We start from the raw sequence: 18,291 nt of genomic DNA on the forward strand, positions 1-18,291 counted from the left end.
ACTTGCCTATTTCTTCCTCGCAGAAGCTTTCTATGAACTCCTACAGAATGTTAGGTCCCTTTGCAAAGACCTCTCAAACCTCTCCATACTTTCCCTTTAATGATGTTGATGACAATAACTATGACTATAACAGTTACTAACATTTATTAAATGTTTACCGTAGTCCGGGAACCTAATGACTCACTTCATCATCACCAATATCTTGTAAGGTAGGTACCTGATTATCCTCATTTTACAGATGAGGAAATCAAGTCTCAAAGATACTGATTATCTTGATAAGGTTCACATCACTTCATGAGGGCCGGATTTCTCATGCAGTCTAGCCCCAGAGTTCATGTTCTTAACCAATACATCACACTGCCTCTTATAATACTCACCATGTTTGTAATTATTATTTAATGGCTAAATATTCTACTAGGTGGCATGCTCCATGAGAACAGGGCTGCATCTATCTTGTTCAATAGTGTTATTTCTAAAGCCTAATCTAAGAGCTAGTATATAGAAAGCATCAAAAAGCATGAATTAAATGAACAAATCAAACAGCCAGTTGGTTAGCCCATCCAGAATCCCAAGAGAGAAGTATCTGCCCTCTATAAATAGAAGATGTCTAATACTTACTCAAAAAAATATCATGATCATGGTAATATTTCTCTAAAGTTTCCCTTTCTGTAACCCAACGCTAGTCAAACAAATCCAAGTATCCAGAACTAGAAAGGGCATGATCTGGAAAGCAGTGACCCCAAGAAAACTCTTCTCTAGAAGAAAGAAAGCACAGGTCGGTTCAAAGGTGGCACCTGTGGTAGCAAAGAAAGCACAGGTGGGTCTATTCAGGGACACAGCTGCAGTAGTCACCCCCACTAGACCCAGCATGCCACCCACGAGGGCCGACTCACCCCTTTCGCAGGTTCTTCCCCAGTAGCCGGTGCCAGTGCAGTCACAGATGAAGCGGTTCCAGCCATCCTTGCACACAGCATTGTTCTTGCAGGGGTAGCTGTCACACTGCTTAGCGCTCATCCGTGAACAGGAGGACTTGACGCCCGCAGCGTTCTGCATCTCCGCCAGCTGCCGGATGTTCTTGCTGCGCCCGTCGATGAACAGGTCGCGGATGCAGCCCACATAGCCGTAGTTGAGCATGGCGGTCCAGAGCTCGGTGGGGAGGATGAGGCCAGCACGGTTCTCCGGCAGCCCACCCAGGTACATGTCTCCCTCCAGGTCCAGGATCTCGCTCTCCCCACTCGCGGTGAACGGCGTGCGCCTGCTGTTCACTGATATGGTACCTGGGATGGGAGGACCAAAATAGAGTGAGCTAACAGCCCTCTTGGCATTGCAGGTGAGGTTGCCCATTGATGAACCAAATGACAGGAGCCAAGCAGGTGAGTTCTGAGACTAGTGTTGTCTGGCCAGGAGAGAACGATGCAAGCAAGGGAGTGAAATGCTGTGAGTCAGTAGAAAGGACGAGGTAGGCCATTTGGTTCCCATCTCTGCCAGCTAAGACAGCCCGGCCCATAGGAGGATTCAGGACAATCTCAGAGACCTGGTATCTAGTATGATATCTTTTCTCTTCATAAAGTGTTGGCTGAGAGGTCACATACCATACAGGTTGAGAGCAGCACAGCTCCTGCCTGTGTTTAAATCCCAGCTGTACCATGTACTAGCTGAATAACCTTGAGGAAATGACTTCACCTTCCTGGGCCTTAATTTCCTCAGCTGTAAAATGGGAAAATAATTGTCCCCACCTCACATGTTGGTGTGATGATTAACTGAGTTCATACATGTAAAGGGCTTCTTACTCTAAGTGCTCGCCTGAGTCTTCATCACTGGCTCGCCATCCCCAAAAGGATGGAACCCTCCATGCACTAGTCCTGCCAGTGAATATTTTGGGCATTGCCTTTGATAAATTTTAACTGAAAGATGATTCCTTATTTTTCCACTTAACAAATATGTATTGAACACCTGTTGTGTCTCTGGTATAGTTCCAGGCACAGAGATGAACTTGACAGGCATGCCCCTGCTCCCATGCAGCTGATGTTCCAGAGCAGAGGGACAGAAAATAAACAAATCAGGCAATAAACAAGAGAAATTAGGTAATGGTAGGTACTAGGAAGAGAGTAAAATGGGTACCTGGTATCAGCCCATAGGTTTTACTTTAAATTGTATAGTCAGTGAAGGCCTCTCTAAGCAGGTGACAGGCAAGCTGAAACCAGAATGTTGAGAAGGGTCCAACCACGCAAAGTCCGGGTGGAAGAAGATGCCAGGTGGAAGGAATGGTAACTACAAAGGCCCTGGGGTAGGCAGGAGTGTGGCTACAGTGGAGGAGGCAAGAGGGAGTGAGCAGGAGTAACATCAGAGAGATAGACCAGGCACGGGCAGGAGCAGGATGATGGACCCCATCAAATGAGACTGTACAAGATGTAACCCTAGAGCCTGACCTGGGCACTTAGGAACAGGGATTCTAATCCTAAATGGCCTTCAGATCCTAGGCCAGTCCCTGAACCATCTTACAGCTCAGTTTCCTAAACTGCAAAATCAAGGTAATATCTAAACATTATGCCGTAAATTTTAAAAATCATTTAGAATTCTTAAAGTGCTTTATTGGTACCAAGATAACTGGGTCATGACATCCATCAGCCCACCTTCACTTCTGTCTAGGGCTCAATTCCCTCAGCTATGAAGAGGATAGCCCAAAGGGCTGAGAAGATCAAAGGAGATCAAGAATGTGAAGTGCACTCTAAATTACAAAGTCAACACAGGGGAACAAGAAAGGGCATTAAGGAGCCCACTGGGAGGGTTAAGCCAACAGCATGCTTCCCCCTACTGGCTCCTAGAAGTTTTTCCTGAAGAAATCTGCTTTACCTTTTTGCTTTTTAATCTTTTAAAAACCTACACAACAATAATAATGTCCTGGCCACCACTTTAAGTACTTGATGTGCTTTTCTCTACTTGATCCTCAAAACAATCTCGTGAGGCAGGGGTTAATATTTCCACTGTTTGACAAATGAGGAAGCTGAGGTTTGAGTCTGGTTCTTCTCTCTTGCACAGTTTGCTTTTTTTACCCTCCACATGTCCACGGAGCTAATCTGATCACCAGCTAAAGGGGAAGAACATCTATTCCCAAATAAGGACAGTCCCAGAACCTATTTAAATTTTGGAGCCTTAAATACACCCTGAGGAAAATCTGTCCTCTACGTGTGTGACCACAACTGTTTTCAATGCATTTATCAAGTTTTAAGAACCAGTCCCCCACTGGGGAGTGATCATAAATGTTTCTCGGGATCACCTCTCAGTCATGTTATTCTTCAGGATGAGCAGGCAAGGAGGCATCACACTTGAATTCGCTGATGTTCTGATAACTACTCATTTAAGTAGAGATTTATAACTAAAAACAACATATGAGAAAATACTTTCATGAAGAAATGAAGTTTAATAGATCATATTAAAATTTTACATTATGCTGCTTTCATGGGACACTTATTAGTTTACTCAGTAAATTTTTATAGGCTTTGATCAAATTTATCAGTGTTTCAAAGTATTGGCCAATGCTATAGCTGCCAGGTATGAAATTCAACGCTTCTGAAATCCAAACATATTTGTTGAAGATGGGTCCACTGGTGGTTCTAACAAAACAAAATAATTGCCCTACTTGAGAAAGCAATCAGTGTTGGGAATAAACAGAAGTAGACATACGGCAATTTTGCGTGTTCTAGCCTGCCTGTGACACAGATAGGTAACCTTTAAGCTGTGTCAGGGTCTAGGTTAGTCAATCATGAAACCCCATCAACCATGACTGAACTCCAGAGACCCAAAACTCATGGTCTTAAAAACCAACAGGAGTGTTTCCTTTATAATTCTGGGACAGCTTTCTGGCTCTGCCTCTGCTGTCATGTTATGGATAAACTTAGAAAGAGAAAGAGAAAGATTCAACCTCTAGAGAAATTAAGTTTTGTATACTTTTCTGTTAAAAAAGCTCTAACTGTTCATTCTTGCTCAACAACCACATTTAATTTGAAACCTCCTGGTTCCGATCAGATTTCAGGCAATCAATAAAGCATCCTGCTGGGCACTAAACCATTCAGGGCTGCAATCTGCCACCCATCTGTCCTCTGCACAGAACCATTCCAGCTCCTCCTAAGGGCAACATTGCTCATCTCCATCATCCCTCTAGCTCTGGAATTATATAGAAAATCCATCCCCACAAAGCTCAGCCATTCCTGGCTATAGCCTTTTGGGGAAACCTACTGCTTTTTATTATTGGCCAAATGCACCCAGAAAGAAAATGTCCAAATGGAAGACCTTTTTGTGTGTTTACCAGGAGAGAGAATCCTTAAAAATATGGCAAATATAGCCAAGATCTTTCTTGAGTATAATACTACCTCAATGAAGAATCAAAAAATAAGTGTGAGATTCAAATGCTCTAATTACCACGCTGGGTGAAATGCCCTTTCTGAAGGCACAGAATGTGACCTTCATTGCCACATGGTCCATAGAAAGCTAGGCAGACTGTTCAGGCATTCAAAAGCTCCAGACTCTCTATTTGTGCTTTTTTTTTTCCTCCCTCTCTCTTTGTTACTATTCCAGAGCGGCTATGTACTGCCTGGGGCTAGCTTGTTTGATCTGCGGCTGCAGAAACAAACAAAGCCATTTAAACCAAATGTAAAAGGTTATGAAGAGGATGGGAGAGTTAGTGAGGTCGGAGCAAAGAGTGAAATATAGGCTTTCACACCAAAGGAAGGCTTTAAATTGAACATGACTTCAGGAAAAATCAATTTGCCTTTCCCTTTCTTGTCATAATTTTTCCCTGAAACATGACACTTGCCAATTATTGAAGGGTGTATTGTTGCATAAACTCTTTCACAGTGAAGCTTATCCTAGAGAGTAATCACATACTGCGGCATCTGTGATGTCACAATTGGTTTCCATGGTGATGAGAGAAGGGAGAATAAGAAGAAAAGAGGAGAAAAAACCCATCACACCAGTAACATGACAGTCGCTTTGGTAGCAGTGGAAATGCTACTTGTAAAACCATCCTTAGCTCCAGGGTCTCGGAGCTATCACAGAGACGATTGTGCAGTGAGTGACAGGGGCGATGAGGAGGAGAATGTGAGCAGTCAATGAGACAGGTGTCTTGTTCAGAAGCATAATCTTACTACAACCATTAAAGAGAACAGCAAAAGAATCAACAAGCATGCAAGTGCAAAGATTAAAATTAAAAAATGTAAAGCCAGGAAACAAATGGAGAAGCAGCAGCTTTCTTCTCTTCTCAGTCACACACCCTTCCTCTTCCTACCTGATCTGCCATCTCGCTGAATGTCCACGTGGTACCATTCCCCATCGTTGGCTTTCTTCTGAGTGGCTTTCACTTTGATGGTGCCCGAGCCCATGTCAAGCAGCAGGTACAGGTTGCCATCGAGGAGTTCCACGGCAAAGAAGTCCACCTTGGTGTTCTTCTGGCTCCGAGCATCCTTCCTCTCTTGGGGCTTGCCGTGAGTGAAGAGGATCAGGCCGTTGGGCTCGGTGGTGCGGAAGTCAAACGAGATGGAGCCCATGCGTTTGGTGTTCCACTTGGGCAAGCTGATATAAGCCTCGGGGGTCTCAAAGTTGATTGGGTCCAGTGTGGCCACATTCTCACACTTGAATACAACTTCGCCATATATTTTCATCTTGGTGTCCCCAATCCGGGCCAGGCGAGACAGCTCCAGACGGATGTCATTATTCTTATAAACAACCTGTCAAAAACCAAACAAGTACCATATGAATCAATCTCGCAAACAGTAACCATCCATCGCTCACTGGGCAACCAGGAAAATGACCCAGAAAGAGGCTTCAGGACACAATAATCTGAAACTATATAAGAAACATGAGATACAGCATTTGAAAAAGCATCTGAAGAGACCTCTGGGCTGCACACAAGCCCTGAATAAGCTTCCATAATTTCATTATATTCTTTTGTTTGTCTCCTTCTGGCCAATTTTTTGTGTTGTCAGAAAGTTATACAATATAAGCTTGCAAGTAGAAATCAAGAGAGATTGAGTTACACAGATGCAAATACTTACATACAAAGATATTTACTGAAGTGTCTTTAGTTAGGAAAAGACTAGAAACAACCTAAGTGACCATCAATATCACATGGCACATCTTTATGATGGACTATTATGCAGCCCTTAAAAACGAGGTCATGCTCCCGCTTTTGATGTGGATGCTCTCCAAGTAAGATTTGTAAGTGAAATTAGCAAAGAACAGGACAGAGTGTGCATTATGTTAGCATTGTGTAAAGCATGTTTGTCTGGGGGTGTGTTATATGCATATATGCTCGTATACGCATAAAATGTCTTTGGAAGAAAATATAAGAAACTATAAAATTGTGACTGGGGAGTGGATTTGTGGGACTAATACTTAGGAGTGAAAGGGATACTTACTTTTCACCGTATATCCTGTTACATTATTTGATTTTTTTTTTAATGTGTGGATGTGTTACTTAAAGAAAATGATGGAGTGTTAAGAGTTCATGGGGTAGGAGATCAGTGTTTTGTTGCACATTGTGTGTGCCCTCTATATGCATATAGTGGGAGAATGAAACACCCTAAAACACAACAAAATCTATTATGACTTTCTAAACCTGGTGTAATACTCAAAAAACAGGGATTAATCTTATTTCCCAAAATTAAAATTTCAAAAAGGTTTTGTTATCATTAGAACTGAATTTTGATGCAGTGCCCTGGGATGGGTCTCAGTCCTCTGATCTCTAGGCAATGTCACATCTATAGAATAAACAGAAAAAAAAATGGAAGGGAAAGGGCTGACATTGAGTATTGATTATGCAAACCACTTTGCTATGTCTTTTACATTACCTTATTCAAATTCTAAGTCAGGATACAGATTTAGGTTCAAATCCCACATCCATTACTTATAAGCTGTGTGACCTTGGCAAAGTTATTTAACTTATCTTGGTCTGGTTTCTCCTCTGAAAATGGGAACATAGGAGTAAACTATTTCATAAGAGTGAAATGAGTTAACACATGTAGAGCACTTAGAAATGGCACATAGTAAAGACATAAAAATCTCAGCTATTTTGGGGTGGGTGGTGTAGTTGTTAATCTCATTTCATCCTTTCTATAGCCCACAGAAGGTTGTATTGTCATCTCCATTTTCAGTAAAATAACAAGTCTTAAGTACTAAAATAAGTCTTACAATCCATCTCAGTGATAAAAAGTTAATTGGATGGGTCATTCCAGGACATATCATTTAATCCCTAACATCCAGCTGTAGATCTGTTTCCCTTCTCTCCCCCATCACTAGGAGAGAATCCAGCAGAGCTGTTTGCCTTTTAATATATAACTAATGAAAAAGAATTGAAAATGATTCACCTGCTGTATGACCTTGACCACAGGCTTAACCATAGTCAATGGCACTGAAAAGAATAATGACACTAATATTTACTGAGCACCTACTACCAGGTACTATGCTAAGGATTTAAAGCCTACCATCTATTAGATCCTGATAATGCCCATTTGAGATACTTACCATCATTCCTCCATTTTACAGATGCAGAAACAGACGCAGAGAGTAGTTAAGGAACCAACCCACAGGCACACTAATAAGTGGCAGAGCGATACTTGAACCCAGAGGCTCGGGCTCCAGAGTCCATGTGCTTTACCACCATAGACACTCTCTTGGAACTAGGTCCCACTAGCAGCATCCATGAAGCTCATCTTTACTATTATGTGGAAAGTCATGCACGTCCAACTTCCCAATTCAAAAGCTGAATTTCTCATCTTAGCTCTACTGGACTGACCGTGTGCAAAGGGGAAATACTGCAAGATCCTTAGGCAATCACTCAGTGAATGAACCAGAAAAGAAACAATAAAAGTTTAATGACTGGCAGCTTCTCCTAACTCCCACTATTATGCCCCAGCATGTGAGATCTCTCTGTCATAACCAAACTCTGGCTTTCTCTGTATTTGGGTTAAATGTCTACTACTAGAGCTCCTTGTAAAGGTTAATTATTAATGTATAACAATGGCTCATCCCAAAAGGACAGACAGAAGCTTGGCTCCATGGAACAACAAATGGAAAGAGAGCTCAGGCATCCTTGCAGGAGCAGAAGGAAAAAAGAAAAAGGGATGCGGGGTCCTGTGAAGAGGAACTCTTCTGTGAGAAGGGTACATAGCCGAGACGGGGACAGAAGGTGAATACTAGAATGCAGATTTCTGGAGAGACAGACAGGAGAATCAGGGCCAGAAATTGGCTGGAGAAAGATAACCAGACTTCTTTCAAAAGCTCTTTGAAGGTGAGCTCTCTATCTGCTCCACGGCCCTGAAATTACTTGTCTATTTATATGGAGTTTCCACACCTTTCTCACTGACAGTTGGGTAACCTATCTGAGTCTCATTTCACTCGTTTCCAAAGGCAGGAGCCTCAATACCTATTCTAGGAACTGCCCTATGTTTCCCTAGGCTGTTATCAAGATGAAGTGGGATGTTAAGCATGGTAGAACATAGAAAATCCTAAGCTGGTACACAAACCTAGAAAGAAATCAAACCTTTGTCTCCAGCAGTTTTGGGGTTCTGCTGGAAAATGACAGGGGCCTGAACTAAGGTTCTGCTGAGGATCTCCTAAAGGGCCAGAGGGGCAGGGGTCTTGTAGCCCAGTGATACTCAATTGAGAACTCTATTGCTTGGAATCCTTGTCTTCCCCACCCACGTACCTGCCCAGTGCAGGATGATGGTCACAGCCATGTAGAAGTGTACCAGCACTTGGGTAGGGCGTGGAGGCAAGAAACCCTGCTGGACCCCCTTACAAGGCAAATTAGTGTCTGGTACAGTGTTATCTGCAAAATCAGATTTTCAACTAAATGAAAGTCCCTGCCTGATGACTGAACTAGGAAGAGATGTGGCATCAAGTGACAGAAAGCAGCCTTGGCTGACAAGTCACCCCAATGAGAAGCAATTAAAGACAAAGTGGAAACAGCTCTCCATGGGGGAAGATGTCACACAGCCTGGGAGGCAGACAGGCAGAGTCACAAAGAGTGACAAGCTGGTCTTACTTCCCCACCAATGGGCTTGTAAAGACTGCTATTTGGACTTGCAGCTCATGTTTAGGAGGCCAGACAGTAAAATAGTTGAAGACAGAGTCTCAGAGTTAAGACAGACTCTCTCAGAATATAATCTTTGACACAGAGGCACACAGAAACAATACCAGGAATAAAGCAAGCTATGAGAGCAGGAGCCATATAATAAAAATAGTTACCACCTATTGAGAGGCTCCTATGTGCCAGACACTGTAAAAAAATTATTGTATATCATCCACATTAAGCAAATGAAATAGGTGGCATCAGCGCCATTTTACAGCAATGAGGCTCAAAGGGGATAGGTATACCTGAGATCACAAAGCCCTTTAAGAGCATGACCAGGACTTGAACCCAGATCTCTCTGCACTGGCACAAGACCATGATCCCAGGGTGGCAGTTTCTAGGCTGTCTTGTAGTCCCTGTCTACCCATAGAGCAGAAACCCCTCAGTCAAGCACAAAAACCACACCCAGCTCCACCCTGATGTGTGAAGCCCTTCACACCTGGTGTGTCCCCCTCTAATGAATTCCTAATCCTCCCCACTCAGGAGTCACCTTAGAGGCCTCTGTATGAACTCAGGTGTTAGGGCTTCTGCATCTTTGCTCACCAGGTTTCCCAGGCTATAGTGCTTTCCTCTCCTCTCCAACCTCTTTAAATGGTTCCTCTTCACCAAAATCTATATCCAAACCCATTCCAGGCCACCGCTGTCTACTCTGGTCCTTGCTGATCCCCGCCATTTGATAAACTTAGAATCCTTATATTGCCTGCCAGTGACGAAGCTGTCTGCCCTATTGCCCAAACCACTTGCCATGGCTGCAAAAAGGAGAGACTATTTTCATCTACATGATGCACTTTTCATGATGCTCTTTCCTGGCGCTTGAGGTATATGGCACGTGCACAAGAATGAATCTAAGGGGTAGAGACAGTCCCAGCTCACAGAAGCATTTCTTTTCCCCCTCTTCCATCTTATCCCAGACCACTCTGTTTTCAGCTTCCTGAGAACATGTTTCCATCTATTCTGTTATAAATGCCACATCCATATGCACTCGAGCAAGGAAACTAGATGGAATGGGGGAGTGTGGGCATGTGTCCTAAAGTGTCCAGATGGCCTCTTGGTACTGTTTCTCCTGTGGAAGAAAAGGAGATTTACCACCTGGCCTTTCTTGTCCCTCATTTTTAAAGCATCTTTAATCCTCTGTGGGTCTACCTATAGGACAATTTCAATAAAAACCACTAGGTCAGCTTGTAAGATCGTCAGTTATAGGTCCATCACTTGGTGACTGAGCGCCATTGCTCCGATCCAGGTCAGTGGAGGACGTTTGAAGGTCAGGACACTGAGGGACATTCTCTGAAGTGAAGCGTCTAAGCTAGACAAAACAGAACAGTGGGAAGCCACTGTCAGGGTGCCTTGATGTGGAACAGCGTTGACTACAAATCCCAATAAAGCCTTTCAAATTTATACCTACGTGTGGAGCAGTTTACAGACAAGACAAAGACAAAGATACATTTATCCCCCACCCAAATTTAATCCTTTGACAATAGATAATAATGAAATGAGCTTTTTCTCTTCAGCTTTCAGGATGGTGCAGCTTCTAGATAAACTTTTGGACTAATCTTATTATCGTGTACCATTCCTACTCTGGGTAAAAGCATAAATAAGAAGCATTGGGAAAGAATCTTGCTTCTGGGGTTGCCACAGAATCACACATCCTACTTTCTCTACCCCTCTTCCCCTCTGTCCTTCAGGCAACTGGTGACTCTGGTCTGCTGTGATTCTCCCTCCTGTGAACTGTCTGCTCCACTCATTTGTCACTCAAAACACTCAACCTTGTTTTCTTTGAATAAGCACAGATCTTGTCTTTTCAGTAGATCTCAAACCAGTTTATCAGAAAAAATAGGCATTACATCTTTTAAAACCTGAAATAACACCTAGCTGTACAGGTGCTTAACAAATGCTCATATCTTCATTAAATTGGATGTTGGACTCAAGTGGCAGTACAGGGCAGTGGTTAAGATCACGGACCTCACAGTCTTACTAACCGGGGTTTGAGTTATGCTCCACCCTTGCCAGCTATGTGACCTTGGATGAAATAGTTAACTGGTCTCAGCCTCAGGTTCTACAACTGTAAAATGCAGATAACAAGTCTCACTTCACAGGGTTGTAAGAAATAAATAAGGAAATATTATCATAGAGAGAAGTACTTGACACATTTCCTGGTGCTTCATAAGCACTCAATAAATGGTAGTTATCACTATTAATTTTGTTATTTTCTGTGAAAAGCTGGAACTAAATCAATAGATAGGATAGCCTGGCATGGAATCATTGGGAAGGAAAGATTCTCTCTGAGGATAAGTTCTAAGCCAACTGTCAGCTCAAGAGATAGGGCTGGAACTCGTGACAGACTCTGGATTCAACAAACTCCGAAGTAGAAATAAAAATTAAAAATTTTTATATATAATTGCCTAAGGTGGCATTTATAATATATGTAAATGCCTAATGGTGGTCATTCCTTGTTTGTTTCTCTCTCTCTCTCTCTCTCTCTCTCTCTCTCACACACACACACACACATCAAACACATGCACAGATTTAGGACTCATTATCATTAACAACATTTTCTATCAGAGCATACCACTGACCAAACTCCAACAGCGAAGTCCAAGCACAAATGTGACAGCAGATGGTCCTCTTAGCTTCCAAAGTCAGAAGAACCTAATATTTGTCGTGGCAGGGCCACATCTGCATCTCTGGTCTTGCTAACAGGGGTCAGTAAACAAGCTCTGCTTGCTGAGCTACAGCTGACATCCAACCTGAGGCTCCAAGTCCCAACAGCTACATACCATGGATACCACCATTTTAATGCTTTATATTCTGTTAGCTGTGGTCAGGATCTGCCAAGGATAAAAACTAAGCACCAGAAACAAAAAATGGGAACGGAGTTTCAGACTTGCCAACCAGGAACCAAAAAACATCTAAGTTCTAGACCTCAAAATGAAGGTCAAAAAGACTCCAGATAAAGTCAAAACTAGTAGTAGAATGTTGGCAGTTAATTAAATTTTTAAAATGTTCTGTGATCCAACACACCGTGGTTCAAACAAAACATATCTGTAAGCTGGATCTCACCAGAGACCACCAGTTTATAATCTCTGATCTATGGTCCCATTTGTAAGAGAGTCGTCAGTAAGAGATAAACGGGACAAGCTGGAATAATAAGAAAACCACAGGAAAAACTCACGCAAACTGATGTTGAACCAGTAAAGTCCTCAGTCTCTTCCTCATTTTGAAGAAAGCATCAAGCCATCTGGGCATGTATGCAGTACAGCCAGAGAGAGAGAGACACACACACACACACACACACACACACACACACACGGAGAGAGAGAGAGAGAGAGAGAGAGAGAGAGAGAGAGAGCTGTGGACCAGTCAGTTACTCTGCCCTCATGAATCAAATGGCCATGGGTGCAGCCCAAGAGCCTTGCCAATAATGCAAGTCATTACCATCTGCACTCAAGACTTAGACATTTATTTGCCTGATGGATTCTTTGTGAAAGGAAATGATTAGATAAGTTTATGTTCAACTACAGATGAAGACACTAAGAAGTTGAAAAAGATTTCCAACCCTTGGCACAATCACAGTGAGCTAACATCCATGCTAATCCTCCTCTTTTTGCTGAGGAAGACCGGCTCTGCGCTAACATCTATTGCCAATTCTCCTCCATTTTTTCTCCCAAAGCCCCAGTATATAGTTGTATGTCATAGTTGCACATCCTTCTAGTTGCTGTATGTGGGACGCGGCCTCAGCATGGCCAGAGAAGCGGTGTGTCAGTGTGCCCCCGGATCCGAACCCGGGCCACCAGTAGCGGAGCGCGTGCACTTAACCACTAAGCCACGGGGCCGGCCCTCTTAGGACTTTTATTCAGTTAAAAGGCTGATCAGGATGTTCATGTATCCCATAGAAAAAATTTTCAGTCAATCAAGTTTGTAGTGTATTTAGGATACAACTAAATCCATGTAAATGTGTTAAATAACCACTATACCTTTAGCTCTAGGCCCCGGAGGATACAAAGGAACATGAGGTATAATACCTGTCACCAACATGCTTAGGAAATGTTGGAGGATGCTTAAAGGGGGGATATGTTTTATATCAGAATTGGAGTGAGATATATTTTCACTCCAATTAATGAATATGCAAGGGCCTGTGATCAGAAACTTGACTCAGATTGTATTTCTCTTCCCTTTGCTTTCCAGGAATGGCACTGTTATGGTCCTCTAGACTGCAAGCTTCATAAACACTGAAGCTGTATGTTTCTGTTGTGGTAACTAATGCATCCCCAGTGGTTAGCACAGTACCTGGCACACAGCAGAGACTCAATAAATATACACTCTAGCTTCTTGCATTTACATAAGTACTAAACAGACCTACCCAGTGAGCTCCTACATTTCATTCTGTCTTAGAATATTTGATGAGGGCACCAACCTGACTAGAATGTTACATGTCACAAAGCAGAGAAACTAAGATCAGATGAGTAGGTGGTACCTGATTATGAAAAGCTCTAAAAATATGGACATTATGCAATTAGGAAAAAAAGGGAACCATTAGAGTAGAAAGGAAACCTTTAGCAGTTTCATTAGAAACTGACAACATTACACCTTCATTAGAAAGGTGACAACATTTAAAAGGTGCCTTCCTGAATCACTATGAATCTACTGTTATTTTTATTCTGAGGACTAGAAGTGACTCTAATCCTCTCACTGTTTTCCCTGGGGATAACATGTCATTCTAGGCCTAAAACCCTTCAATGGTTCTCTATCAACTTCAGAATCAAAGACAGACTTTTAAACATTACATAAAAGACTCTTCCTGATCTAGTCCCCACCTCATCATCACCAGCCTTGCCAAAGTTCTGCGTTCTTCCAATAAACCATCTCAAGGATAAGCTTTACCTGAATTATCTATCTCGATAACTACTGTTCAACACTTGAGGAATAGTTCAGGTATAACTCCCTTTGGGAATCCTTTTACAACATTCTTGCTCATGCCACTCCCACCCAGAGCTGACTTCCTCCTCTCTGATCCCATGGCTCCATGTTCTAACTGCTGTCATAGAATTTATCATGTTGTGCTATAATTGACTATCTCATGCAATTATAGCTTCTCAAGTGGCGGAAATTGTGCCTTTCTTCTCTGTGTCTCCTAGTGCTTATCCCAGTACCTGACACAAAGTCAGTACATGTTTGTAGGAGGATGTGGAAGAATGGGGAGGAAGAAGGGCAAGGAAGACCACAAATACTACTTCCTGATTCCTCTAAGTCAATGAGAACTATAATGCAGAAAGAAGCCTCTGCATTCATTCTGCTTGACAATAAGTGATGAGATGAGAAGGTAGAAAGCTAAAGTATTACAGTTAAAAAGAATTTGATGAAACCACTGAATATTTAGTTGAGTTTTCCCTAGGTGTATGCTTAGCAAATGTGTTTGTATGTTAAGGCTATCAGTATGAACAGTTCTGTACCCCAGAGTAGCAACTGTCCTTAGTTTGTGTGTCTTGGCAGAACACTAATAGAAGAAAAAGCAAAAAACTATCACAAATTCTAGCAAGGTACTCTAAGAGATTGGCTGACAAAGCTCAGCACCAACACTGCCTCCCACTCTGGAGTATGTTAAGGGACTGCTGTCCACCTCTTCATGACATTGTAGCTTGGACGGCCATAGAAAACACATGGAGCTTTTGAAACAGTACCTCAGAGCCTTTATCCTCTGTACCCAGAGTCAAAAAAGCAAGAATGCATCCCCATTAATGAAGCTGTTGGCAGTAGCTAGCAACTTATGGCTGCCACCAACTACCCTGAAAGAAGATAGATTACAGTAGGAATGCCAAATAGCTTTTGGAGAAAGAAATTATATGAAAGGCACAAAGGAAGAAGAACAGGGGAAAATACTATAAAAAGATTCAATGAAACAGAACCTTCAAGAAGTCTAACATAGTTGGCTAGAAATAATAGTAGCATATGAGAAAAGCAAGTATTCTAGGCAGCACAGAAGACAGAAGCAGTGAGTTCAGAACCATGGATAGCGACAAATTCTACTAAGAGATGCTGACCAATAGGTAAGTTCTGGGAGGACACTCTGGGGCTAAGAAGGCAAGTTCACACAGGGGCTTTGTAGTTTATCCTCTTATAAAGTGAAGCCCATTCATTTATACAAAGTACTCATGGACCAGAGCTGTATGGCTTTCTGATGGCCAAGCAACTTCCAAAGAAGGAGATCTGCCTGTCAGAAGCAATTGCAAACTACTTCTTGCCTGGCCTGCTAAGCAGCTCTGCTTCTAGCCTAATGAAGGCTCTAATCAGATGGCTTTTCAAAGTGGTCCAAAGAGTCCCTCTGCAATCAGCAGAAGAGGTGGGGGAAGTGATAGGAAGAATATGCCAGGCTGGCAGGTAGCTGATAACAGAATCATTTCCAACCTGGTGCAAAAGACAGCAAATAAGAGTTGGGTTCAAGCTAACAATAATATATCTAGAAATGCAAGAACTCAAATTGATTTTTTTCTGAACATGTTTCTTTATCTTTTGTCAACTTCAAAATAGTCATGCAACAAAGGAGCCCCTCTTCGTTCTTGGGACTACCTTTCCAGGTGATGGTATTTAGCCCCAATACTTACACCTATGACTTTACATTACCTTTAGAGAATCTGGAGAGACCTGGGTAACCACTAGATGTCCCTTATGCTTTGCAAAACCAACCTGAAGTGAATTTCACTACCAGTTACACAAATCACATTTAAAGATAGCTTTTCTAAGTCTTGGGTCTTAAGTGTCAACTATAATTCCTATAATGACTCACTCCTTCTCCATATTTATATTATGTCCATTTCTATAGGATTTCAATGGTCTTTTATCATAAGATATTAAATTATAGGCAGAGGATAGGAAATTATGATGAATTAGAATTCTTTTAGAGGGAGAAATGATAGAGAACTGGCAGTGAGGAATATTGGAGGAAAGGGATAAATGATGCTTCAAGAGGTCCAAAATTCATTATCACTTTTAGGAATGAAGTAAGTTTCAATATAAATGGAGAAACCCACAAGCTCAGTTTAAATTCAGATTCTCTATACAGTGGGCTCCTGGATTCTTAGATTCAATGAAACTAGGTATGGAAAATAATTTTAATTTCACATGCCAATTTTGATCAATTAAGAGTGGCTAGGACACGAAGTCGGAAAGATTGCTGTGCTGTGACCAATGAGCAATGTCTGAGATGGGTGTGCGAATGGGAATGGTGGCTTCCATGATGTGCATTTGCAGAACCTGAGTTAACCCTCTAGCTCTAAGCCTCCCAGATTTGGGATGATTGTGGGTGGCTGTGGTGGTGCTGATGGTAGTAGAAATAGAAAAGTAGCAGGAGCTAACATTAGCGGAGGGCCTCCTATGGGCCAGGCATTATTCTTAGTATGTGGCATACAATTATTTAATCCTCAAGTGATAATTATCTAAACCAAGATATGACACTACCTTTGAGAGTAAAAGAGGGTACTATTAATAATTCACCAGGAGAACAGATGTAACCCAGAACTTCCAAGACCATGTGGAGTGGATGGCCACCCTATTTGATCCTCACAACAACCCGAGGCAGGAGAGGCAGCATAAACCACGATTAAGAGGCAATTTACTGAAGTCAAACTATCTGGATTCAAATCCTTGCTTTGATGCCTGTTACTGTGTAACACAGACAGGTTACTTAACCTCTCTGTACCTCAGTTTCCTCTTCTTTGAAGTGAGAGAATAATAGTACACTTACCTCATAGGGTGGTTGTGAGGATTAGAAGATTACGTATACGTAAAGTGCTTAGAATAGCTCCTGGCACATGGTAAGTGTTGGTTACTATTATCTTCCTTTTAAAGCATTTAAATTTTAATATCTGCATAAAGTCACACTGCTGTTATGTAGTGAAGCCAGAATGAAATGCAGGTAAGTGTGGCTTGAGAGACTGTTCACTCAATAACTATTACTATCCTGCCTCTATACAACAGCAAAGAAATCGAGGTTTCTTTAAGATCCCTCCTTTAATCCAGCTTCCCAGCTGGTTGAACTATAAAAGAGTCACTAGAAATGGTGGTCTATCCTGCCTGTGGCTAGGCTGTCAGGTTACAGTCAGGCAGGCACACTGAGGGAAGTGTGTTCACGAGCACCTGTCAAGGCCTTGCAGAAGATCTCTCCTGGGGTCCATGCTGTTCCTTAGGCTACATGACAGAGATGCAACGGAGATACAGAGGAGCCAGGAAGTGTCTGCATCCCAAGCTCAACTACTGAAATTCTTCCCTAATTCAAAAATTGGGGAAGTTCCTGCTCTGACCTTGCAGGGGTGGCCCACTCCAGACCTCTTCCTCTCTCTTGATACCACCTCAATTCCTCTCCCAGTGACCACCTAGATCCTTTGTGACCCTCCTGATGAAACAGATGGAAAAGCTACTGCTGGACACAGAAGAGTGAGTGCCAGGCCAGCTGAGCACACCTGTTCCCCCAGAACCGGACCATGATCCACCCAAAACAGAGCCAGATCATAGGAATTGGCTGCCACTGCTGACCTGCCAAGAACTCCAACCAGCACTTGTAGTTACTTAATCAACTCCTCAATAAATATTGTTTATTTTCATAATGAGATCTGGGAATGTTACCATAGACGCCTGCCTAGTGGCATGAAACTGACCTAAATTAGCCCCTTCCTGACAGCAGCTCCTGGCTTCTTTTAAATGGGGCATCAGTTTGAAAGCTGTTTACTCATGAGGTATGCCTGTAAGCAAATCAAGTTCCTAGAAGACTAAGCACGTTGAGTCTGCAAAGGGAAAGACATCTGTTTCTATAGGAGTTTGAATAATATTTCCCAAAGACATCAGGTCCTAATCCCTGGAACCTGTAAATATTACCTTATTGGAAAGGGGTCTTTGCAAATGTGGTTAGGGGTCTTGAGGTGAGAGTATGCTGTATCACCCAGGTGGGCTCTAAATGCAATCACCTGCATCTGTATAAGAGGGAGTCAGAGGGAACTTAGACACACACACAGAGAAGAAGGCAATGTGAAGGGGGAGGAGAGATTGGAAGGATGCAGCCACAAGTCAAGGAATGTCCCTGGCTACAGAAACTGGAAGAGGCAAGGAATAGATTCTCCCCTAGAGTCTCCAGAGGGAGCACAGCCCCGCCTATGCCTTGATTTCAGCCTGGTGAGACT

At 42.5% G+C, this 18,291-nt stretch overlaps 1 protein-coding gene across 1 annotated transcript in view; it reads right to left on the reverse strand.

Moving 5' to 3' along the window:
* Positions 1-651: 651 nt before the first annotated feature.
* The window catches only part of LOC106801185 (neurexin-3-like), a 439,076-nt gene continuing 421,436 nt past the window's right edge, over positions 652-18,291 (reverse strand). The window contains exons 7-8 of the mRNA XM_087447773.1: positions 5,285-5,723; positions 652-1,277 (exon numbers count right to left, since the gene is read on the reverse strand). Of these exons, the coding sequence (XP_087303899.1) occupies positions 652-1,277; positions 5,285-5,723 (1,065 nt within the window). The remainder of the gene's footprint in view (positions 1,278-5,284; positions 5,724-18,291) is intronic.

Source organism: Ceratotherium simum, chromosome 24 (genome assembly GCF_057802395.1).
Source record: "Ceratotherium simum simum isolate JZ-2026a chromosome 24, ASM5780239v1, whole genome shotgun sequence".
Taxonomy (NCBI): domain Eukaryota; kingdom Metazoa; phylum Chordata; class Mammalia; order Perissodactyla; family Rhinocerotidae; genus Ceratotherium; species Ceratotherium simum.